Below are 23,013 nucleotides of genomic sequence, written 5' to 3'. Positions count from 1 at the left end.
CCTTTTCCTGCTCTGAGCACCAGGCCAAGGGAAGCTGAGCAGAGTGGGGGCGCTTCTTGGTCTGACCCTGCCCAGCCTTGAGTTCTGCTCTGGACTTCCCTGGGAAGGGTAGGGGCAAGCTGCCCTCAGGTCTGGGGTAGGGTGGGGGGTGCAGAGCCAGGAAGCACAGGGGCCAGAGGGCTCTGAGATCCCAGGCTTGAGGGCAGCCTGGGAGGCCAGCTTCTAGAAAGGATGACTGCCTCTCCACCCCCACTCATTCCTCCCCCGCCGAGGAGGCCTACGCTGAGTCTTAGAATCAGAAAGCACCCGCTTCAGCCTGAAGGCCTTTGATGAACCTTGATCGCTTCTATCTGTAAACCTCAAGGGATAGGGGACCTTGACGAAAGGGGAGAATGAGATCCCTCCCCTGCAGGAATAAGGAGCCCATGAGTCCGCTAGACCGGAGATAGCCAGACGCTCCAAACCTTGAGGATGGGGACCACCCCCTCTCCGCTTAGGTTCCTCTGTGAAGCCTTGCGATTGGCACGACCCTGGGAGGCACAACTTCTCCAAAGTGTCTGTGAGCTCCCCCATGGGCAGCCCCAATGTAGACCTTCATTGTGAGGCCGAGATAAGCAAGGCCCCGTTCTCTCTCAGAGCTTCTGCCGGAGCAGGGGCAGCCAACACGGAGGTAAGCAGGCAGACAGGCCAGGGAATGAGATCTCGGTCTGGGAAAGTGCTGTGCATGTCACTACGCAGGGTGAGGTGGGTGAAAAAGGCCAAGCGCCACTTTGGGGCATTTGAGATGGAGTCCTGTCTCCCTCTCCTTCACCCCTTCCTGCCCAGGAGTAGCTCCTTAGATCCATGTCCTGGGGGTAGGGGTGGTGTTTAAAGCTTTATGTTGAAGTGAGCATCCTTTTTTTTTTTTTTTTTAAAGATTTTATTTATTTATTTGACAGAGAGAGAGAGAGACCACAAGTAGGCAGAGAGGCAGGCAGAGAGAGAGAGGGAAGCCCGCTCCCTGCTGAGCAGAAAGCCCAATGCGGGGCTCGAGTCCAAGGACCCTGAGATCATGACCTGAGCCGAAGGCAGAGGCTTTAACCCACTGAGCCACCCAGGTGCCCCTGGAGTGAGCATCCTTTAAAAAAACAAAAAAACAAAAAACAACTTTATTTATTTATTTCAGAGAGAGCGTTTGCAAATGTACATAAGAGCATGGGGAGCAGCACAGGGAAAGGGAGAAGCAGACTCCCTGTGGAGCAGGGAGCCCAACACAGGGCTCCATCCCCAGACCCTGGGATCATGACCTGAGCTGAAGGCAGACCCTTAATGGACTGAGCCCCCCACACGCCCCCGGAGTGAGCATCCTGAGACACCTTACTTTACACCCTTGTACGAATCTCTGAGGTCACTGGGATAGAAGCCCTAGGACCCTAGCACATGAGATTCCTGCTCCCCGCTGGGTCCCCAACATTGGCACGGTGCCTGCCACCCCATGGGGCTTCAGTTAATGATGGGCGTGTGGAGGATTGAGGTGTTGTCTCAGTTCAGACACCTCTAGGTGCAGACCCTGAGACAAGGAATCGGACTCCAGTGGTCTCCCTGGAAAGTGATCTCAGGAAGCACTGAAGTGGGCCGAAGATGGGGAGGGGAGACCTGCAAAGGAAGGAGGTCAGTAAGTATTAGCAATGGCACACGAATGAGGGCAAATGAACAGGTGCGCAGGCCGCTAGGGTTCTCTTCTGCTGGGGAGCTCTGGGAGATGGTGTGGGACCGACCTCCACGGGGTCCCACCCAAGAGCCGAAGTGTTGACGCACTAGCTCCTGTCAGACTAAGAGCTGCTCTGGGGAAGGGGGATAGAGAGGGTAATAACTCCCTGGCACTTTGGACTTTCTGCCCACGTGGGGGCTGTGGGTGCTCAGATGATAAAGAGGAGTTTAGTTGCCGGAGTGGAATGGCGATGTCACGGGACACGCATACTCACTCTGCTTTCACACAGTCTCTCACTATGAAAGACGGCCGACTTTACATTCCCATGGGTCCCACGTGAGTTTTTCCACATTGATAATAACCAGTCTAAAAAAAAAAAAAATCAAGGTAAAACACTGTAACACAGAACCCACCATGGTAACCATTGTTAAGTACATTCCCCTTGTCCTGAAACCATCACCACCGTCCGTCTCCGGAGCACTTTCCATTTTGCAAAAACTGAGACTCTGTCCCCATGAAACGTTAACTCCTCATCCCCCACCCCAGCCCCTGGCTTCCACCATCTACTGTGTCTTTATGAATCTGATTCTTCTAGAGATCTCATATAAATGGAATCATACAGTATGCGTCCTTTTGTGACTGGCTTACATCACTGAGTACGATGTCCTCAAGGTCGATCTGCATTGTAGCAGGTGTCAGGATGTCCTTCTTTTTTGAACGCTGAGAACTATCTCATTGTGTGGATGTACCACGTTCTGTTCATCCACTCATTCATGAAGGGGTACCTCGCCATTGTGGTTCATGTTACCATGAACATAGTTGTGTTTGGATCTATTTCTTTTTTTCTTTTCTTTTTTTTTTCCTTTTCTCTCCCTCTCTCTCTCTCTCTTTCTTCTTTCAATTCTTTTGGGTGGGATTGCTGGGCCATATGATACTTCTTTAATTGTTTCCTTTTGTGAGGAACCGCCATACTGTTTTCCACCGCGGTTCCCCCATTTTGTACTCCCACCAATGGTGCACGAGCCTTCCTATTTCTTCACATCCTCACCAATGCTTGGTATGGAATACCCAACTTTTTAGGTTTTGTGAACATGAGGTCGTTTTTTATCTCCCCACCCCCAGCCCCATCCTAGCAGCTTAAAACCACTTGCATTTATTGTCCCACAGGATTTCGGAGGCTCAGGAGTCTGAGACTGGCTACAGTGGGCCGTTCAACAGTCTCCCTCCCCCACCAGCACCGGCTACCAGTGCTTTGCTTTCTGTCACTGTAGATTAGCTTGCCTTTTCTGGAGTGTTATATAAATGGAATCAGGCAGTGCATGGTGTGTGTGTATGTGTGTGTGTGTGTGGGGGGGTTTCTTTTGTTCAGGAGAATGTTTTTGAGATGTGTCCCTGTTTTGAGTGTCTTGGTAGTCTGTTGTTTTTTTTTTTCTTGCTGAGGACCATTCCACCATAAGGCATACTTTGTTTTGTATAATCTGTTCCCGTTGATGGACGTTTGGAGTGTTCTTAAAAGAGGGCAGAGTCCAGATCCCAATGGAAGGCAGGATGGATTCAGAGTAGCCTTGGAGGGATCTTGCCCTGTACAAGGTAGGAGGCAGATATCTGGGTAGCTGGCTGTGACTCACTCAGAAGGGCACTGCTGGTGAGGGGGCGGGTGGGCTGGCGGAGGGACCAGGCTGCTGTCGTGCCAGAAGGGGCTCACACAGGTGACGCTCGGGAAGACTTGGGGGCAGGAGGCAGGGTCTAGAATGATCTGATCGAGAGGGCAGTGCCCCGAGGAATGGTGAGAGGACACTCCCGCAGTCTGGAGGAAGGTTTTCCTTGAAAGAAGAGCTACTGCAGAGTTCCGACCTGTTCTCTTCCATTCCCTGACCCTCAGTGGTGAGCACAACTCCTAAAGTGCAAAAACCCAAAGCCCTACTTCCAGCCCCACCCTATTTAAGTCTGCCCCCCCACCTCCTCCCTCCAGGACAGCTTCAGCCAGGAGACAAATGACTCCTCTTCTTGTCCTGTGCATGGAAGTCCCCCAGTTCCAGACAAGGAATGAACAGCCCATGTGCGGACGGACATGCAGACATGTGATGGAGAACGGGTTGGGGCAGAGAGCGCTGGTGCTTTGGGATGGGGTAGGGGGTGGCTAAGTCCGGAGAGAGGAAGCATCCTAGGCAGAAAGCACTATGTGTGTGTAGGGTGGTGGGGATGGGGAGGGTTTGGGGGGGGTAGGTAGCTTGTGTAGCAATAGGTAGGGGTGCAGGAGGGTGCTTGGCATCAGTGGGCCAGTGCGGAACAGCTGAGGATGGCCATCTCCTTCATGCTTCTGCCTCCTCCATGCCACTGTCCCTGGTCAGGGCCCTCCACTGAGACCCCTGCAGGAATTGTTTAAAGTCCCCAAAATGACACCTCCAGCACCGCCCCCCCCCCCCGGCTGTGCTGGGCAGCCTCGGCCAGGATGGGCTCTGCTCCTTCATGCACCAGTTTTGACCCCTTCCACCCCATTCCCAATCTTGTATCTGCCCGCTGCCCCCGCCCCCCAAAGCTCGGCTCTGCCGACTTGACTTCCCTTTTTCATATGACATAGGAGGGCGTGGAGGGGGTGGTGCTCTGCCCTGCCAAAGGCTGGATCACCTCTCACAGTCCTGTCTCCTCCTCCCCATCGTTCCTTTCTTCTTGTGTTCCCCCAAATCCGAATCTACCCCTAAACTTCCAGGGCTGTATTCTCTCCGTAGTCCGCCCCCCCCAACCAATTAGGATTTTTCTGGGGTCTGGGAAAAGTCTTGGATATGAGAGGGGCCGAGGCCCCCGAGGATCCTTGGGGGGCCGGGCCTCCGCGGTCGCGCGGTTGCGAAGGCGAGGACTGGGACAAGGACCCCGAGGGCCGGATTGGTTGAATGGGCACGAGGCACGATGCTCCCGCCCCCTGGTTGTCAGGGCCCAGCCTATCCGCGTCCAGGCGGGCCTCGGTCGCCAGGTGGTTGGGGTCGGGGGGGCCGGGGCAGGTGTGTGTGTCGGGAGGAAGGGGCTAGGCCCTCCCGGGACTCCCAAGGGATTCCGCCGAAGCCCCTGCGTCTGGGAATCGGGGGCCCTCCGGCTCGGGAGCCGAGAAGCCGCGCCTCCCTCCACAGCGCCTCTCCCCGCCGCCCCCGGCGCGCTCCCGCCCACCGCCTCCCGGGTCTGGAACGAGCGCGCGCGCCCCCGTCTCCCATCGGCGGCGGAGGGGCGGGCCCGGCTCCCGGCGCCACAGCCCGCAGCCCCCTCCCCTCGCCCGCCCGCCGCACGCTGCAGCCCCGGCGCTCCCGCCCGGCCCCACCCCAGACGACCCAGCGTGGAGAGGCGGGCGGCCGGAGCCCGAGGTGAGCGCGGCGCGAGCAGGTGGAGCGGGCGGCGCGGACCAGGGCCCGGCTGGGGGAGGGGGACGCGCTCTGGACGCCGCTCTTTGTCTCCCCGAGCCCCATCGCGGGCCGCTGGGGCCGCTCCTCCTCCTGGCAGGTGCCCGCATCCTAGGGGAAAGGTCTGGGGGGCTGGCGAGGGGACCCGGGCGTGCGCTCCCGTCCCCCTTAGCTGGAGCCTATAGCAGCCCCCCGTCCCCGAGGCTGGTGGTCCGGGTCCTGAAGGGGCGAGGGGTGGGGGCGTGGGTCTCGTCCTGAAAGGGAGCAGAGGCGGGCGGGCTGGGGCTTTAGCTTTGGAGGAAGGCGGTGGGGTTGGGACTAGGGGACAATCCTGAGCAGCTGGGCGGGTGGGTGGGTGAGTGGGTGTGTGCGTGGGAAGGAAGTGGATCGAGGCCGGGTTTCGGGCGCCCATGGGTGACAACGCTGGGGAAGGGGCAGCGAGGGACCAGGACCAGGGTCCGTGCAGGCAGCATAGCAGTGCAGGAGATGCTGATCCATCCGTCTGTCTCCTCATCAGGTGCGGGATGGACAAGAGGGACAAGGGCAGGTCAGGGGCGGCCACGCGGACGCCGGCTTCTCGCCCTCCAGGCCTTCCTACCCCCAGGCCCCCAGGGTCTCCCCGACCTCCTCCTCCAGTAACCAGCGCGGCTCTCCGCGTCCTGGGAGCAGCGGGAGCTGCGGGGCGAGGGCCCCTGGCTGAGCGTTCCGGGGGTATCCGGGCAGCTGCTCTCCCGGAGGCTGGTCCCCGGGTGGGACCAACACAGAGCGCTGGGACAGGCCCCCGGAGTCCAGGTACCGCACCATCTTTCCCCCATTCAGATCCTATCTTCCTGCCCCCCTTTCCTTCTAAGGCTCCAGTCTCCCCTTCCTTCCTGGGGCACCAACTTGACTTGGCCTTCTCCCCACAGCCTCCAGGCCCCCAGCTGCTGGGAGAGGGGAGCGGGCCCCTGCCAAGACCTCAGGCCCAGGCTCTATCTCCAGCCCAGGACGTGCCAGCGGGACCACCAGGTAAAATGCCTCCCCAGTCCCTTTGGTAAGGGTTAGTGTCACTATCTGGAAACTTAATTTTACATGTGAATTGGGGAGTGGGAGCATTTGCAGGTCACTGGGTGCAAGTTGAATGAAAGCCATTATTGGTCCGCAGAGAGGGTATAAATGAGAAAATGAGACTTGGGAGAAAACAAGGAGCTCTGTAACTGAGGGCGGCCACTCCTGTCCCTAGGCTAGGCTCTCTTGCACAGAAGGGGCTTCGTCCCCCAGCTGAGGAACCCGTGACCAGAGGGAAAGCCCCAGAAACCCCCAGAAGGAGCGCGCTGAGCACCGGGGCACGGAGAGGTACGTGACCTGGGGAGGATGGGGGTTCCTGGGCAGTGAAGGGGAGGAGCCCTGAAGTATCTCTGACCCTCCCGCCTTCTGCTTTGTCTCCAGACTCTTCTGGGCCCTCCCCAGGCGCCCCTTCCCCAGCCACCTCCCGTCGGTCTCGGGCTGCAGGCGCTGAAGTCGGTCTCCCTCGGGCAGCTCCCAGTGCCCGGCCTCGGCCTCCAACCGAGGCTCCCAGGAAATCAGTGAGCAGTGCCCCGCAGCATGTTACCGCAGAGCCGAGCCCCGCCGCCAGGAGGCGACCCGGCGCCGGCGGAGGCCTCCAGAAGCCAGCCTCGCGCCCCTTGGGGTCCAGCGCCACTCCTCTGTCCTCTCCCGCCCGCCCTGGGGCCTCGCCGGGTGGAACACCTCGGGCTCTGGGGCATCCCTCGCCGCCCAAGACGAAAGGGGTGCAGGTTCTGCGCCCCCGCCAGTCCACACCCCCAAGGAAGGGCGCAACCCCTGCGCAGGGTCTTCCTCCTCCTTTAGCCACACCCTCTCCGCCGGGTTCGAGGGCACAACTGGCACCGCCTCCGCATATCACGGGCACTCCCCTGCCTGCCACGCTCCCTCCCTCTCCACCGACCACGCCCCCTTCTCAATCCGCAAATGGTCCTTTGGCCACGCCTCTTTCTTTAGCCCCTCCTCCCTCCGCTCCACTCCCTCCTCAGACCCTCCCCTCTCCGCCGGCCACACCTCCTTTGCAAGACCCACCCACACACCTGGGTACCTCCTTTTTGGAGGCGTCCGCCTCTCCCACGAACACTTTTCTGGCTTCATTCTCTCCATCATCGTCAACCCCTCTGCAGAGTATGCCCCCAACCCAGGCTTCTCCAGCTTTGCCCCCTCTTCTGACTCCCCCCTCTTCCTTGGCCACATCTCCTTTGTTGGCTCCAGGACCACCAAGCAAGACCCCACTCCAAGCCCCTCTTACTCAAGCAACATCTCTGCTAAACCCGCCCTCTCCCCAAGCCACACCCCCTCTGCAGGGCCTTTCCACTTCGACTACTACTCCTCCACTGGCCAGTCCTTCCCTATCTCCTCCCTCTCTTGAGGCCACACCCTATACAGTGACCACGCCTCCCACACAGGACACCTCTCCGGCCACATACCCTCTGCAAGCCTCTCCCTGTCCTCTGACCACCTTCTCTTCACAGGGTCCTCCTCCTCCTCTGTGCTCCCCGTATCCCTTGGCCTCACCATCTCTGCAGGCTGCACCCTCTGCCCTGGCCGTGCCCACTCCACAGACCCCACCTCCTCTGGCCACACCCCATCTACAGGCCACTCCCTCTTCGGCCCCGCTCCCTACACAGGCCCCACCTTCTCTGGCCTCACCTCCTCCGCAGGCCCCACCCTCTTCCCTAACCACTGCTCCTCAACAAACTGCAGTGTCTCTGGCCACACCCCCTCTGCAGGCTAGTCCATCCCCGAGCGTGCTCCCAGTTCAGGCCCCACTCTCTCCGGTATCACCCCCTTTGCATGACCCTTCCTCTCCCTTGGCCGTACCCCCTCCCCAGGCTCAACCTTCCCTGGCTTTGCCTCCTCTTCAGGCTCCTCCTTCTCCCCCTGCCTCACCCTCTCCGCGGGCCCCTCCCTCTCCTGTGACCCCGCCCTCCCCGCGGGCCCCACCCTCCCCTGTGGCCATACCCTCTCCGCGGACCCCTTCCTCTCCCCTGGCCACACCGTCTCCGAAGGCTCCACCTTCCCTGGCCTTACCTCCTCTGCAGACCCCGACTCTCCCTTTGCAGGCCACGCCCTCTCCCCTGGCCACGCCTCCTCAGGCTCCACCTTCCCTGGCCTTGCCTCCTCTACAGGCCTCTCCACGCCCTTTGCAGGCTCCTCCCTCCGTGGCCACGCCCCCTCCTCAGACTCCACCTTCCCTGGCTCTGCCCCCTCTGCAAGTCCCTCCCTCTCCCCCGGACTCACCCCCTCTGCAGGCCCCTCGCCGCCCCCCGACCCCAGGTCCGGATGCCCCGATCCCGGGCCCACGGCTGACCCTGGCGCTGGCCCCGGCTCCGCCGCCACCGCCCTCGCGCAGCCCGTCCAGCACGCTGAGTGGCCCGGATCTGGCGGGCCACAGCAGCAGCGCCACCAGCACGCCGGAAGAGCTGCGCGGCTACGACAGTGGGCCCGAGGGCGGCGCCGCGGCCTCCCCGCCCGCCGACGCGGAGCTCGCCGCCTGCCACCCGGCCTCCTGGAGCCGAGGTCCCGCTCCGCCGCTGGCCGTCCGCGGCACCCCAGGTAAGCGGCCCCTGGCTCCCGCCGGGCTGTGGGAGGGGCAAGGTGGGAGGGGGGCGGGGTGGGAGGCCAGGGGGTGTTCAGCTCGCGGACAGGTCACTTGGGTCTGGGGCGGGACGGAGGCGAGGGGCGGGGCCTTGTGGCGGGAGCCGCGCTTTACGCCCCATAGGCCCAGCCCGGCATCTCTCCTCGCAGGAGCGCCCCTGCCTTGGCCTCCCGCTGCCGGCTCGGGCACCGCTGACGGCCTGTGCACTATCTACGAGGCTGAGGGACCCGAGTCGGCGCCCCCCGCCCCAGGGGCGCTGGATGCGGGGCCCGGCGCCGGCGCGGGTAGCGGGAAGGTGGTAGCTGGAGCCGGCGCGGCGGCGGCCTCGCGTGGCGCGAAGCCGGCGCGCCTGGGCGAGCTGCCGCTGGGGGCGCTGCAGGCCAGCGTCGTGCAGCACCTGCTGAGCCGGACGCTGCTGCTAGCTGCGGCGGAGGGTGCTGCTGGCGGCGGCGGCCCAGGAGGCGCGGGAGCTGGTGGCGTCGCGGGGGGCGCCCGGACTGCGCTCAGCGACGCCGAACTGGGCCGCTGGGCTGAACTGTTGTCTCCCCTGGACGAGTCCCGCGCCAGCATCACCTCGGTCACCAGCTTCTCCCCGGACGACGTGGCATCCCCGCAGGGTGACTGGACGGTGGTGGAGGTGGAGACCTTCCACTGAGCCAGACCCTTAGCCCCGCCTACGACACCCCTTCTCTCTGGTTATGCCTCTCTTGTCTTGGGCTGCCCGGCTGCCCTCTTTCGGGAGTCTGGCTCCCGGTGGATTGGACATAGCCCCTGGAGGCCTAGATTTGGGGCCAGGCTCGCGTTCCACCCACGCCTCTGGCCAAGGTCTTCCCCCTGGAGCCCGGCCGGGTGTCTTGGACTCCCTCCGGCTCCCCTCGAGCCCCGCCCCCTCCCTGGTCTAGGCCCCACCCCATGTCCTGAGTATTGTCTACTACGTGCTCCCCGAGTTTGCAATAAAGGCGGGACCCTGCAGCCTGCGCTCCTCGCGGTCGCCGAGGGGGGGTGGTCCACCGCGGGGCGGCGGGAGGGGCAGGGCACGAGCGGGTCGTAGCTCTGGCTGAAGGTCTCTTGCACACAACGCAGCGGTGCCTTTTCTCTGTTAAGGCGCGGGCTCGAGAGGCAGGGCTGCGATGGGACCTGGTGCGGCTGAGTCCCCGCGGTCCAGCGCGGCGCCCCCACGCACGTGCGTGGGCCTGGGCTTTTTTCCTGGGAGATTTGCGGTGGCAACATTAGGCGCAGGAGCGGCCCATTGATACTGCGAGATCAAGTGCAGGAGTGATGCGTGCCGGGCGTGGCTGAGCTACCGAAACTCTTCCTATACTCCCCTAAGGGAGCCGGCATCTCTTGCCGAGAGGAGAAAGACATGTGGGAATGGCTCTTCCAGGTCTGGGACGAGGGCAAGGCGTCCCTTCCTGAGGCCTCCTCACAGGGTGCACCTTGGGAGTGCCCAGAGGAGGGAGGGGAGGGGTCGCTGAAGACCTGAGGGCGATCTTGGCTCTCCTGCGCTCTCCCAGCCCAACCCAATCCAGGGCGCACTGCGCTCTGTCACTGAGGAGGCTCCAACGCAGAAGGTAGGTCTGCAGGTGGGCCCTGGGCCCCTTAAGAAGGCCTGGTGTAGACTACAGGGTCCTCGTGGGTCAGGAGGCTCCGAGGATTCCTTGCCCCTGCGAGCCCGCTGTGCAGAGAGGGTTCTGCGGGGAAGGAGCAGCCTCTCCCCAAGGCTGAGTGGGAGACCGAGAAGTCTTCACATTGCCTCTCGCTCCCCAGGTGCTCCCACCATGCCCCTTTGTGCCTCCCAACGCATGGGCCTCCCCTTTCCGTCCATCTCAGGATGCCCTCCTCAAGCCCCTCCAGCCAGGCGTCCTCGCCTGTGCCCACAGCAAAGGTTCTCAACAAAGTCAGTCTGTTTTCACCTGTCTCCCTATCAGAATTTCTTGTCCTTCCTCTGGCAGCTGAATCACCCTGACCCTGGACGACTCTAGCCCCACCCAGGCCCTTCTTCCTAAATAATGGGGCCAAAAATTCAGCCCCCGGGCCTTTTTTCCCGGAGGGTCTCCTGTGTTACGGCAAGTATGATGCAGGCCTGGTGGGGACCACAAACGGGGCTGGTAAAAGGACAGAGCAGGACCGTGTTGGACCCTTAGCCTGGTCTCTGCCCCCAGACCCGGTCCCTGTAGTCCTGTCAGGCACAGATCACCGAGTCCTGCCTGTCCTCACCCCCGATGTCAGCCTGGGGTCCTAGTACAAAATCTACCTTCTCCCAGTGGGACGGTGCACCTCCGCCCCTGGGGGCCAATGTACATGGGGGGGCAGGCTGCTCCCTCACTCAAGATTGGAGTTCAGTGGCAAACCAGAGGGCCCTGCAAGGACCCAGGCATCCTTCTTTCCAGATGCTAGGGCTGAATCCTGACGTGCTGGGCAGCCAGGGCATCAAGACCAGCCCCCGAGATGGAGCAGGGCAGAACCTCAGACATTGCCCCCTGGGGCCCTGCCCCTTCCTGGGGAGCCAGCTGGGGTAGAATTACCCGTGGGAGCAGAAGAGACAGCAACTGTCGGGGCTCTCAGTGTTCAATCTGCATGATGGGAATGGTGTGGGGACACACACTGGCTGGGCGATGGGTCAGTGCGTGGGACGTGGCCGTCCTAGTGCAGAAGCAGCTTCATGCCTTGCTGCTGGCAGGTGTCAGGCCACTGCGGGTGGGGGCACTTCTGGTGCAGAGGGCAGGGCCCGGCTGGCATGTGCCTGAACCCAACCAAGATTCTCCTCCTGGGAAGCCTTCCTTTGCCATCCCTGGCTCTCCCGCTACTCATCCCCCCAACCCTGCCTTAGCTCCACGGGGAACCCCACAAAGGGCTCTGCCTCTTTGGGCCTCGTTTCCCTCCGGGGGGCCCCTACTCACTGTCCCTACTGCCCAGCTGTTGGGGTTCCGTCCTGACCTACTGACCCCCAACACTGTGGTCCATCTGATGGTGCCCCCTCTCCCACCTAAGCTCCCCATGGCTCCCCGGTGCCCTCAGTTCAGAGCACAAATTCTGGTTCCCGAACCGATTCTCAGTCTGGCCCTGCCCACTTCCTTCTTCAATGGCATCTTGCGCCTCCTGCTGACCTGCCAAGTCTCGCTCTCTGCTTTTGTCTTTGGAGAGGACTCCACCTCCCACCCCCACCTTCCAGGAAACCTTCCTTGATTCTTTTGGGCAGTTACCCCACAAGTCAGCAGGCTTAGCCCAAAGCCCCACGCCACTGTCTGTCTCTACTACACTGGGGACTCCTCAGCCCAGTGCAGGGCAGAGGACCCCGAAGGTCTCCGGAAGTGTGAGCAGAATGAACACCGATCAGATCCCGCATCTTTCTGAAGCCTTGTGCCCCCACAATCCTCCAGGTCTCTCAGGGGAGGCACAGGCTAACTTGCCTGGGTGAAAAATCATGCCTCCCACCCAATACCTCCTCACTCCCACCATCTCCAGAGCCGCCCTTTCGAAAATGGGCATGCCATAATGGTCCATGTGTCAGCCTGACATCTGAAGACCTTTGTGACTTGTCCCCCCATCAGATCCCCCCCAACCCCCAACCTTTTGTTCACACGGAACCAGCGCCTGCCTTTTTCTCTCCCATGCTGCCCCCCACCCCAGCTGGGCAGCCTCTTTGGTATCCCTGCTGGCCTGCTGGGCCCCCTACCTCTGATTCCCTTAGACCGTGGGAGGCTCCCATAGGCAAGGACCGTCTGGTCCCCTTGGCACCGCTTTTCGGGACAAGGAGCTGGGGACTCACAGCTGCTCGCCGTTCCCCCAGGCGTGCTGTGCCCTTGTCTGTGACTGTGTAAATACACTTTATTTTCCATCTTTCCCGCCTGGGCGACATGTGGAGTGTGAACAGGCAGTGTGCAAAATGGTGGTGGGCAGTGTGGGGGGCACATGGGAGAGCCCCTCGGATGCCCACCCTGGTCCCCGGGCTTTGTTAACACTGAGGAGCGGGCGACCGGAAAGGGGTAACTGGGCATGGATCCCCATCCCAGGAAGCGCCAGGGAGATTGCTTTTGACGCTGCTCCAGGCTCCAGGAGCACCGACAGGGTCTGAGGCCTGAAGGTCACAAGGCCCTGGGGGCAAGGGGCTGGGGGTATCGTTGGACTTTGGCACCGTTCTTGGCTCTGACTCTGCAGAGAGCACGGGACCACCATGAGCAGCCGAGGGGAGGTAACGCCTCTGGAAAGGCTCCTGCCCCTGGGGCATGGCCTTGGCCAGAGGGTGAGGCCGGGGACATGGGAAAGGAAGAAGGGATGGGGAGGCGGGGGACCACTTGGAGAGCAGGCTAGCTTGGGTGGGGGAGCCCCTCCATCATTGGCCAAGACAAGGTGATGGGAGTGTCCCAAAAGGGAGATGTGGGGTGCTGGGGAAAGGGGGTCTCTTCCTTGCAGCTGCTCTGGCCCCCAAGAAGCAGGGACAGACAGGTCTGTCCTGCCCAGGTCTGGGCTGGTTCCTGCTGTCCACTCACACCCCGGCTGGCCCTGCGTACAGTAGGGGGGACTTTGGTTTCTGCTGCAGGGGCCATGATGCCCGCACCAGGCAGGAAAGCCTAGCCTGGTCATCTGTGCCCAGCCGCCAACGGTCCCCAGGGGCATCACGGGGTGGTGACGTCCAGCCCAGAGCGGCCCCTTCTTCCTTACGCCTTCTTTAGCTCCGGGGCCCTTCCCAGCAGGGCCACCCTTGTCCCAGAAGAGAGACTGCTGGGAGGGGGGAGCTTCCTGCTCATCCAGTCCTGGGACCTCTGGGTCATTCCCTGCCCTGGCTGTTAAGAGGGGCAGACCCTCCAGGGAGCCGGGCTGGAGGAGTACAGACCAAGATGGGTAAACACTGCTGGGGAGAGTAGGCCTGCTGGGGGGACCCTGAGGATCCTCAGACCGCGGCCGTAGCCTCTGCGCCCCCGTGCTCTGGGCTGAGCCCTCCGGTGGGCGGGACCACGGAGGGCGTGGAGTTCATCAGGTGGGGGCCCCCCTGGCTCCAGCACGCAGGGCACGGAAGGCCTCAGTTGTCCAGGCCCTGGCTATAGGGCGCGGCCAGCTCATCCGCGTCGCTGTCTGAGCTGCCCTCGCTGTCCTTGGCCGGCCGCTCCAGTCGACGAAAGAAGCGCGCGTCGCGCGGGGACAGCGGGTAGAGCGCGTCCTGCAGCGCCGCGCCCACGCCCACGCCGACCCCGAGCAGCTCCTCGTCCGACGACGGCAGCGAGTCCTCATCCAGGTGCCGCGCCAGGCCCAGCCCGTCGAAGGCCAGCGGGTCCTCGAAGGGCGGCGGACCCTTCAGCAGCCGCACCTGGGGCGGGGAACCCGAGCGCTGAAGGCCCGCCCCGCCGCGCCCCCGCGGACAGAACCCGGCCGCCCCGCCCCTCCTCCCGCCCTCCCCGCCGGCACCACCCGCCCCTGCCCCGCGGGGGCACACACGCAGGGCTTCCGCCCCTCCCGCCGCCGGCCTGCGCTCACCTCCGCCTTCAGCTCCTCGATCTGGTCCTTGAGCTCGCGGATGTACTGCGACGAGTCCGAGTGGTTCAGTTGGCCCTGGATGCGGCCCTCCTCCCTCTGCGGGGCGGGCCAGGTCACCGCGGGTCAGCGCAGGGCCCGCCCCGGGGTCCGCCCCCCGCCCCCCCCCGGCCCGGCACCCCCGGCTCACCTGGATCTCCAGCTCGGCGATGCGCTGGCGCATCTCGGCCACCGCTGCCATGCTGTCCGCCTCCCGCAGGCGCACGGCCATCACCTCCTCCTTGCTCTGGGGGCAGAGGGGGCGAGGGCGGGTCAAGGGGCGCGGCGCGCCGGGGGCCGGGCCGGGGCGGCGGGCGGGGGCGCACCTTGCACTCGGCCTCGGCCTGTTTGCGGCGGCTCTCGCTGAGCTGCGTCTGCAGCCCCTTGTTCTGCGCCGCCAGGTACTGCAGCTTCTCCTGCAGCGCCGCGCGCTCCGCCTCCACGCGGTTCAGCAGGTTGCGGTGGATGTTGTCCTGGGGGCGGACGGGCGGGCGTCACGGCCTGGTCCCGCCGCCGGCCTCCCGCCCCGCCCCGCCCCGCCACACCCCCTGCGAGAGGCGCGGGCGCCCGGGCCCACCTGCGTCTCGAGTTCCACCACGCGCTGTCGCAGCTCGCGACCCTCGGCCAGGGCCTGGGCCTCGCGCAGACGCACGCTCATCAGCTCGTCCTGCAGCTCGCCCAGGACCAGCTTCCGAGGGGACTCCTTCCAGCGGCCACCGCGGGACAGGTGGGCCTGGGGGGAGAGGGGGCCGGTCCGTCTGCAGCCGCGAGGGCCGCGCGGGCCCTTGCGTGCGCGCGGGGGGGGGGGGCTCACCTGCCAGGTGTCCGAGAGCTCCTGCAGCTGCAGCTTCAGCTCCCGCGCCGAGGCCACGGCCTCGCCCTCCCGCACCTTGACCGCCTTCAGCTCCTCCTGCAGCCGCGCCACGTTGTTCTCGTCGGGCAGCGAGCTGTTCCTCTGCAGGGCGAAAGGGGGTCAGAGCCCGGGCAGCTGCGGCCAGGCAGCCCCGACAGAGACCCCTCCGTCAGGTCTCCTCTGAGCCCCACCTTGAGCACCCCGCGGGGAGACTGTGTCCCCGGCACCCCAGGAGACACCAGGCGAGGGGCCCCAGGCCTCTGCGGAGCAGACCCCACCCATGCGGCCCCAGGGAGAGATCTCAGAAGTTCAGGGGTGTGGAGAGCGCCAGCTCTCACTGGACTGTCTCAGGGTGACCCCGACGCCTGCATTCTGCGTAAATGTTACTGCTGTTAACACCGGGCAGGCTGGGCAAGGGCGGGTGCCTCCCCATCCTGGGAACCTGAGATCCGCCCCCTGGGGCCCATGATCACACTTGGGACCTGCCCCAGCAGCAGCTGAGACCATGGGTGGCCCCTCCCTATTGCTGCTCCTTACCCCGCCAGACCCCAGGCTAGGCAGCCCCTTCCTCTGGAACAGGCTGAGGGCCAGCTTAGACCCGGAGTCCAGCGTTCCAAGGGCTCAGTGATGAGGGACTTGTGCTCCAGCCAGATGGGAATCTGGCTTGCTGCGGGGGGTCCTCACTGACCCCTGTTTGAGTGTGGGCGTTGTTGGGGGGTGGTGTTGGTGGCAGGATCTCCTGGGGCTTATTTCCCTTTGATGTGGAGGCAGGTGGGAGGGAAGCCCAGCTCTGGGCCGGCTGATGGGGACTGAGAAGCCCATGGATAGGGCAGAGACACCCCACCTGGGAGGGCACCCCAAATATCACTGGCTTGAGAGGAGTGAGGCCTGGTTCCTGCCGTGTGTGAGTGGGTCCTGCTGCCCCCTGCTGGCCGGGGCACCTCTCTTCCAGCGTCTTTGCAGGAGCTGAGTCAATAGGGAGTCTGGGACAGCCGTTGAGCTCCGCCCAGGAAGTCTGGGGCCCCCTTCAGGGTAGCAGGCTCCAGAAGAGGGTGATCCCAGTCCAAGCCCTGGGTGGTATCTCCCTGGGGGTGGGGAAGGGGAGAGCAACCCTGATGGGCCTTGGCCTTCCCTCCCAACTCCATCCCCGAGCCCAGGGAGGGAGACACACACACACACACACAGGTGGGGCTGTCTGCCCAGGGAGCCCATGGAAGCCACCACACCGCTGGCCTGGGGCACGAGGGCAGGTGTGCCCCTTGAGGAGTCATTCTGTTTTGTGTGTACCCTGACATGTGTGTGCATGTCTGGGGCTTGGCAGGGTCTGTGGTGAGGGGCCCAACTCCCCAGAGGCCCAGAACCTTGCCGGCGAGCATGGGGGAGCAAGCAGGGCACCAGAGGGTCAGGGAGGCTCTCTAGGTTCCTTGGGAAGCCGGTCTGAGGCGGTCTGAGGCGCCCTGCTGGTCTGCCTGGTCACCCCTTCCTGACCAGGGCCTGGCCACACGCCTCCCACAGTGCAGCCGGCACCTCCGCTTCCTCTTGCCCATCGTTCCCCGGACAGCCACCCACATGCCCACCCAGTCGCACCTTCTCCATGTCCAGAACCTTGTCCTGCATCTCTCGCAGAGCCCCCAGCGTCTCGGTCTCCCGCAGCCTCGACTGCTCCAGCTCGGTCTCCAGGTGGGCCACGAAGTCCTCAGTGAGGCGCGGGTTGTCCTGGGGGGCAGGCAGAAGGCTGTGCTGGGCCCCAGGCTGCCGCTGAAGGATAAGCAGGCCTTCCTGCTGCCTGGCTGTGGGCCCGGGCCTTGCCCCCGCCCCCCAAAGCCCCCAGGCTGCCAGAGGGGCTCAGGCTGCAGGTAGACACGGCTGGAAGGTGAGGAGAAGCCGTGGATCACCCTTCCTGTGCCTTCTGACCTTGTGGGGAGAGAGCCCAAGCCCATCATGGGGGTTCTGATGCTCTGTGCCTAGGAGTGTCCTGGCTTAGCCTCTTTCCGGGGAAAGCCACAATGAAGGGACCTTCTGAAGGGGTCTTTGCAGGGTCTCAGGCTGCCCCTGGAGGGATGCCAGTGGCTGGTCCCAGGACTGGGCACCCTTCTCCCTTGGTGGTCGCTGTCAAACCAGACAGTGGGGGTGGGAGCGGGGTCGGGCTCAGGGCTGTGGCACTCCTGCCGCCCCTTTCTCCACCTCCCTGCTCTCATTGGACCCCCATTTCAAAACAGGAAGGGAAACAGGAAAGTCTGCTGGGATCCCTTTCTTGCTCAGTGCCCAGAAGGTACCCCATATGGGGGCCCGGGGAGGCGGGTGCGTGCACCTCGAGCTCAACAGTGAAGACCTGGCTGGTGGGAGAGGGAGGCTCCTTAAAGGCTGGAGCTCGGGGGGGGCGGGGCAGGGGAAGGTCTCCCTGGCCCGGAAGTGGGCATTGCGCCAAGGTCGGGATGAGCCCGGCCTTGGTTTCCCCGTGGGCCATGCCGCTGGCGGGTCATCAAATAAGGAAGGTGGCCTGGGTGCAGCTGAAGGAAAATCCCGAATCCACATCCTGGAGAAGTGGGTTCTTCACAGTGTTCTGGCCCGAGGGCCCGCCTCCCAGGATGCAGAGGTCCTGACTCCACAGCACAACCTGGGCCGCCCCCACACCCCCACTCGGCCAGCTCAGAGTGGTGGGCACAGACCAGACCCTCTTCTGGGGGCAAAGTGCTGGGCTCTGGAGTGGGGAGCCCCCCCACCGTCTCTCATGCTAGCTCCCACTCTGCATGGCTGGCCCCTGGGGAAGTCTGACAGCCCTGGGGACACTCCAGGGCTCCCCTAAGGAATCACAACCACATCAGTTGGGGGGGGACCCTGCAGGTAGAGCCGGGGTCCCAGGATGCCTCACGGACTGGTGGCGGGGGAGATATAAACCCCAGGATTCCCCAATCTGGGGGTGGGGCCGCTTCCTTGGAGGGGGACAGAATCTGCACTCCCTCTGGGTTTCTCCTCCCCTCCCCTGCCCCTCCCAGGGTTTAGGGGGCTGATCCAGAAAGCAGGAGCGGTGGTGTGGGGTGCAGCGCCCCCCCCGCCCCGCTGCCTGGTACCTGCTGCTCCTGGAGCTGCCGGATGGTGCTCTGGGCCTTCTGCAGGTCCTCGGCCGCCGAGCTGCACTGCTGCCGCACCACCGCCAGCTCCCGCTTGATGACGTAGTTCTCCTCGGCCTCCTGCGCCCGAGTCACCTGCCCCTGAGCACAGGGAGGACAGGACACCGTGACCCTCTGCTCACACTCCAGGCCTTCCCTCTGGCCCGCCTCTTGGGAGGCCCCGAGAGGGCGGACATGGGGTGGGACAAGGGCAAGGCCTCCCGCACTCAGAGCCTGGGATGGGGCGCCCCACCGGGTCTGGGCCTGTGGGGTTGGTGGGGGCACAGGCAGGAACAGGACACGGGGAGGAACCTTAGGGCACACACCCACCCCAGGCCCAGGCTCTGTGGGGCTGAAATGGAGAATGGGGACCCCAGGCTGGGGCCGAGGCCAGCTCTTTCCCCTGCTGGCTCCCGGCTCTCAGCCTCTGTCCCAGGTGAGGAGAAACCATCCTTATTTAGGACTGAGGCACAGCAGAGGCCGGGCTCCCCTGGCAAAGGTGGGGGTCTGGAGGCAGTGGAGGGCCCAGGGACTCAGGACCAACCCCTTAGGGCAGGGTTGGGAGGTGGAGCACAGCTCTTCTGGAACCTTCTCCAGTCCTGAATCCTGGGGCCTCCATCTACCTGGGGCTAAGACCTCCCCCTACCTCATCCCCTCAACCCACCCAATCCGGGTCCCCCCATTCCAGGCTCGGAGCCACCAGGTGGCGGGCAGAAGCTTCCAGATAAAGCCATTCAAGATGAGGCAGCAGCAGAAGCAGGTGAGAGAAGATGGCAGGCCTTGCAGGTAGGAGCAGTGAAGGGCCAGAGTGGGGTGTGTGTGTGTGTGTGTGTGTGTGTGCGGCTCAGTGCAGTGCACACATCAGGGCCTGTAGCTGACAGAGCCTCGGGGTCCGCACCCGTGTCCCCTGGAGGGAGGAGGCTTTCTGTCCCCATGCGTGTACAGTCACAGACAGACTCACACTTACCCACACCATGCTCTCACACGCACACCCCTCCTTCCCCCTCGGGAAAGCTCTGTCTCCCCCGAGAAGCAGTCTCCAGCCACCCCCATGCATGGTGCCAAGCCTGCCCCCTTCTGCCCGCCCCCGCCCCGGGCTGGCAGCGGCCAGGGAAGAGGCGGGTCCTGGCTGTGGTGTGCGGGGACCAGGAGGGACCTGGGGGGGCGGGAGGGACAAAGAGCTACAGTACCTGGATTAACCTATCAGCCAGAGCAGCGCTCTCCTACCCGGCGGAGGGGGTTCCGAGCGACAGGGGGAGGAGGCAGAGCGGAAGGCGCAGGGACAGGAGAGGGGGAGAGACAGACAAGAACCACTTGTCACTAACACGCAGTGGACTATCTCTAGAAGCAGGGGAGAGAGGAGTGAGACCAGAGAACCAAAGAACCAGCAGGAGAGGACCCGGAGGAAGAGCAAAGCCAGAGCTGGCTCCGTCCTGGAGAGGGACGTGTGTGTCTGGGCAGGTGGGGTTGCCGTCCCGGGGGGCTGCGGGATGGGGTGGTGGCAGGGATGGGCGGGGAGCGGAATATTTTAACATGGAATAAGAATCGAGGCTTTGGCGCAAGAATCGAGGCCCCCCTGTGGTCAGCGGGGGCGCCGAGTGGGAGTTGGAGAGGAGAGGCAAGTGGGGCGCCCCTCCCCGCCTTTACTCCCATCTTTAAAAACAGAATGGGGGCCAGGATCAAGGTTGTGGCATCCCCCCACCCCCACCCCACGGCGCCAGTGTAAGGCCGCCCCTCCTCTACCTCCTTTCTTTCCAGGGTGAGGCCTCCAAATTACAGGGTTGGGAGCCTGTGGCCTAATTCGGGGCACCCCGGTCAAAGCAGCAGTCTGCCTCCTTCCCCCTACACAGGCAGCCCAGGAGGGACCCGGGTTTACAGTTAACTGGGTTGTAATTTCACACCCAATCCCAAGCAAAGCTGCCCTATGCCTCTGGTTCTGTGGCAGCCCAGATCTCAGTGGGGCTCTTGGTGGGGGGCCACTGGTTCAGGGTGGGGTCCGGGCAGGGGGCTGGCTGGCCCTCTGGCTGCTGGGTCCCGCTTGGGGCCTGCAGAAGTTGGTGCCCCAGGCTGGTGGCCGCACTCCTCACCTTTTCCAGGGTCTCGATCCGTTGTTTCAGGAGCCGGTTCTCCGTCCGAAGCCTCTATGTAGGGAGAGGGGGAAAGTGTGTCAGAACCCACTCCCACTCCCATAAAGACAGAAGTCTGTCCCCTTAAGGGCCAGGTTGCCTCCAGGCAAGATAGAGCCATCATCAACGCTCTGGGGAAGGCATCCGAGAAAACAGGGCCAAGTCCCGTCAAGCATGGCCCTTTCGATTTTTTTTTTTTTTTAAACAAACTTTGGTTCATTTAAAGTGATCGCTTTCATGGATATGCACTTGTGTGTCAGGGGTCAGCCATCAGCACCCTTGCCTTCCTGGGAAGTCTCCTGGGAGCCCAGGCTGGGGCCTGTCCAAGGCCAATGTGATGCTTCCTACAAGGGCAGGCCTTCCTCTGGGCCTGTCTGTTCCCACCCCTCACTGCTTTGCTTCCAGCGCCCGAATGAACTGTCCTCAGAGTCAGGATCCCGGGGAGGGGGTCCTGTTGATACCACGGGCCTCCTTGAGCTGGACAGCTATGTTTCTGTGACCCACCAAAAGTCAGGGGACTCAGAAGCCGTCACTTCCCTCCAGCGGGGGTTCTACAGGCCTCTTGCTTTGCTTTTCACCTTCTCCCCTGGACTGATGGGTTTGGGTTAGATATTTGTGGTTTTAAGTTCCCCATGGCCTTTGGGAAGCAAAGTGAGGTTTATATATGCCTCGCATCTTAGTCTCTACTTATGTTCCCTTTAAGGCGCGGGTGTGGATGGTTGGATCTTAAGTGTGTTCTGAACGAAGACCAACCAGACCCTCCATCTTCCTGAAGCCCCGAGACCCCACACTCATCCATTATTAATGGGGGAGCTGCCTCTCTGTGGGCCACACAGAACATTTTCCGGATTCTTCCGGGAAGAAGAAGGTGATGGAAACACCTAGAACACTCTCGGGAAGCATCTGCAGTCAGAGAATCACAGATGTGATTCACAGTCATTCACCGATGTCATGCATGGGGAAACTGAGTCAGAGGGGGGCAGTGTCTTGTCTGAGCCCCGCAGCTTGCCTGGGTTAGAGGTGTTTCAGGCACAAGTCTCTGCCCCACATCTGGAATCAGGAGTCCGGATCTCTTGGAGGGCTCTTGCCCCATCTCTGGGCTTGACCCACCACTCTGTAAGCACAGAGATCCTCGAGAAGTTCGATGTGGCCAAGTAACAACTCCCCTCTCCCGCTTACTCCAAAGAGAAAACGACACAAGGAGTGAGCCGGAACTGCGGGGTCTAGGTATACATCAGGCTTTTTTTTTTTCTTCTGTATTTTTGATGCTCTGACATCTAGCCACGCGGCCGGTCTTGGAGAGACTGCCCCGCCTGGGACTGGCTGATTCCTAGACACAGCAAACCAGTAGTAGTGTGCCTTTCAGATGCAAACCAGCCAACCCAGTGCCTACACCCACCTACTACATCTCACTCATGCCATCCTGCCCAATGTTCTCTCTGCCTTAAATTGCCCCCAAGACAACGAGGGACCCCCTGTAGACTGCAGCTCCCTGAAACTGTTCAAAGGAACCAACCTTTAACTCAAACTCGACTACCCAGCCTTGCCCATTCTTTTCTGTGGAGACCACAATAAAGGCTCTGGCCCATGCTTTGCCCCCTCACCCTCTGCCTCCGGACCCACTCTGATGCTTCCCCATGTTGCCAAGCATGGTGGGGCGTGCCCCCTCCCTTTGGGAACTATGAATAATAAACTCTTCTTTCAAAGGCAGTCTCTGTGTTGGCTCCATGTCTGTCACTTTGCCACACCTGATTAAAGCAAATTCCAGGTACATTTTGAAATAGGCTGTCAGGGAAAGAGCAAAGAGCAGGGCCATGGGACAAGGCATCTGCCTGGATCCTTTAAGCCCGTGGGCTCTCAGGCTCCTCTCAGGAGTAGTTTCCAGGTGGGGCATGTAGTCTGAGTATCTGCTGTGTCCCTACCTACTGCTAGGTCCTCTGTCACCAGATGGGGGCAGGCCCATGACTGCATGAGCAGGACGGGCACACAAGTTTGGACTGGTGCATCAGTCAAGCCACCATTTCTGAGAAAGGGGAACGCCTGCAAACTTGGGACACAAAACTACTTCTGGAAAACGTACAAATGGGGCCAGGACACAGACGGTCTCTTTCCCTTCAGGTATGGGTGGCAGGTGACCTGGATTCTAATCTAGATTCTGCCTCTCCCTTTCTAGAAACTTTTTTTTTTTTTTAAAGATTTTATTTACTTATGAGGAAGAGAGAGAGCAAGAGCAGGGGGAGTGACAAGCAGAGGGAGAAGCAGGCTTCCCACTGAGCAGGAAGCCCGATATGGGACTTGATCCCAGGCCCCTGGGATCATGACCTGAGCTGAAGGCAGATGTGTAACTGACTGAGCCCCCTAGGTGCTCCTCCCTCTCTAAAGGAGGTGGAGATGTTGATAGTGGTGGTGGTAAGAAAAATAGAAATAAATAATAATAATCTGAACAGAAGAGCAAATCTTATCCCCATTTTGCAGAAGGGGACACTGAGACTCAAAGAGGTGAATCTTCCTGTGTCACATGGCTGGTCCATGGTAGAGTTGGGATTTGAATCCTGGTCTGTGGGACTCTAGTCCCAGCCGCTGTGGGGCTCTGTCCCTGAAGAGGACAAAGCCAGGGGTTATGTATTTGTGTCTGTTCCTCTCACTGGACCAGGGGGGTGGGGCCTCAGTCTCCTATGACTCTGGTACACCGTA

At 62.2% G+C, this 23,013-nt stretch overlaps 2 protein-coding genes and 1 long non-coding RNA gene across 14 annotated transcripts in view; 1 reads left to right on the top strand and 2 right to left on the bottom strand.

The window, feature by feature from the left end:
- Positions 1-1,111: 1,111 nt before the first annotated feature.
- On the bottom strand, positions 1,112-8,209 carry LOC106003687. 2 transcript variants are annotated; one of them, XR_006608110.1, is made up of 3 exons: positions 8,155-8,209; positions 1,965-2,056; positions 1,112-1,635 (listed from the first exon to the last, which is right to left on the bottom strand). It is a non-coding gene; the product is annotated as an uncharacterized LOC106003687 (long non-coding RNA). The 2 variants fall into 2 exon arrangements; XR_001176325.2 differs by lacking the exon at positions 8,155-8,209 and adding an exon at positions 2,339-4,450.
- Positions 4,474-22,029, top strand: PRR36 (proline rich 36). 6 transcript variants are annotated; one of them, XR_006608097.1, is made up of 8 exons: positions 4,477-5,043; positions 5,597-5,871; positions 5,988-6,087; positions 6,302-6,414; positions 6,508-8,679; positions 18,882-18,979; positions 19,539-19,654; positions 21,023-22,029. XR_006608097.1 is itself a non-coding variant. In XM_045084957.1 (8 exons), exons 1-8 carry the CDS (start codon positions 4,598-4,600, stop codon positions 21,047-21,049), a joined length of 3,321 nt encoding a protein of 1,106 aa, XP_044940892.1. In that variant the 5' UTR covers positions 4,477-4,597; the 3' UTR covers positions 21,050-22,029. The 6 variants fall into 6 exon arrangements, 5 of the variants coding, with proteins under 5 accessions (XP_044940890.1, XP_044940895.1, XP_044940892.1 ...); XM_045084957.1 differs by having other exon boundaries at positions 18,882-18,953; XM_045084955.1 differs by having other exon boundaries at positions 4,474-5,043; positions 18,882-18,953; positions 19,539-22,029.
- The window catches only part of EVI5L (ecotropic viral integration site 5 like), a 28,446-nt gene continuing 17,963 nt past the window's right edge, over positions 12,531-23,013 (bottom strand). For 3 of the 6 annotated variants that reach the window (XM_045084987.1, XM_045084968.1, XM_045084970.1), the window contains exons 11-20: positions 20,281-20,334; positions 19,384-19,416; positions 18,155-18,295; positions 16,671-16,841; positions 15,045-15,185; positions 14,808-14,963; positions 14,557-14,703; positions 14,382-14,477; positions 14,195-14,290; positions 12,531-14,027 (exon numbers count right to left, since the gene is read on the bottom strand). In XM_045084987.1, the coding sequence (XP_044940922.1) occupies positions 13,743-14,027; positions 14,195-14,290; positions 14,382-14,477; positions 14,557-14,703; positions 14,808-14,963; positions 15,045-15,185; positions 16,671-16,841; positions 18,155-18,295; positions 19,384-19,416; positions 20,281-20,334 (1,320 nt within the window). In that variant the 3' untranslated portion in view covers positions 12,531-13,742. The remainder of the gene's footprint in view (positions 14,028-14,194; positions 14,291-14,381; positions 14,478-14,556; positions 14,704-14,807; positions 14,964-15,044; positions 15,186-16,670; positions 16,842-18,154; positions 18,296-19,383; positions 19,417-20,280; positions 20,335-23,013) is intronic. The other 3 variants (XM_045084979.1, XM_045084974.1, XM_045084983.1) reach the window with 3 other exon arrangements.

The sequence above is a fragment of the Mustela putorius genome, unplaced genomic scaffold, assembly GCF_011764305.1.
Source record: "Mustela putorius furo isolate JIRA1106 unplaced genomic scaffold, ASM1176430v1.1 tig00000095_pilon_pilon_pilon, whole genome shotgun sequence".
Lineage (NCBI taxonomy): Eukaryota > Metazoa > Chordata > Mammalia > Carnivora > Mustelidae > Mustela > Mustela putorius.
This window is presented reverse-complemented; position numbering and strand designations above follow the sequence as displayed.

Bases quoted from the DNA above. Each gene is read 5' to 3' on its own strand.
- PRR36 (XM_045084952.1), top strand. From the start codon at position 4,598: ATGCTCCCGCCCCCTGGTTGTCAGGGCCCAGCCTATCCGCGTCCAGGC. The intron at 5,044-5,596 runs GTGAGCGCGGCG...TCTCCTCATCAG, and splicing joins GCGGGCGGCCGGAGCCCGAG to GTGCGGGATGGACAAGAGGG. The intron at 5,872-5,987 runs GTACCGCACCAT...TTCTCCCCACAG, and splicing joins GACAGGCCCCCGGAGTCCAG to CCTCCAGGCCCCCAGCTGCT.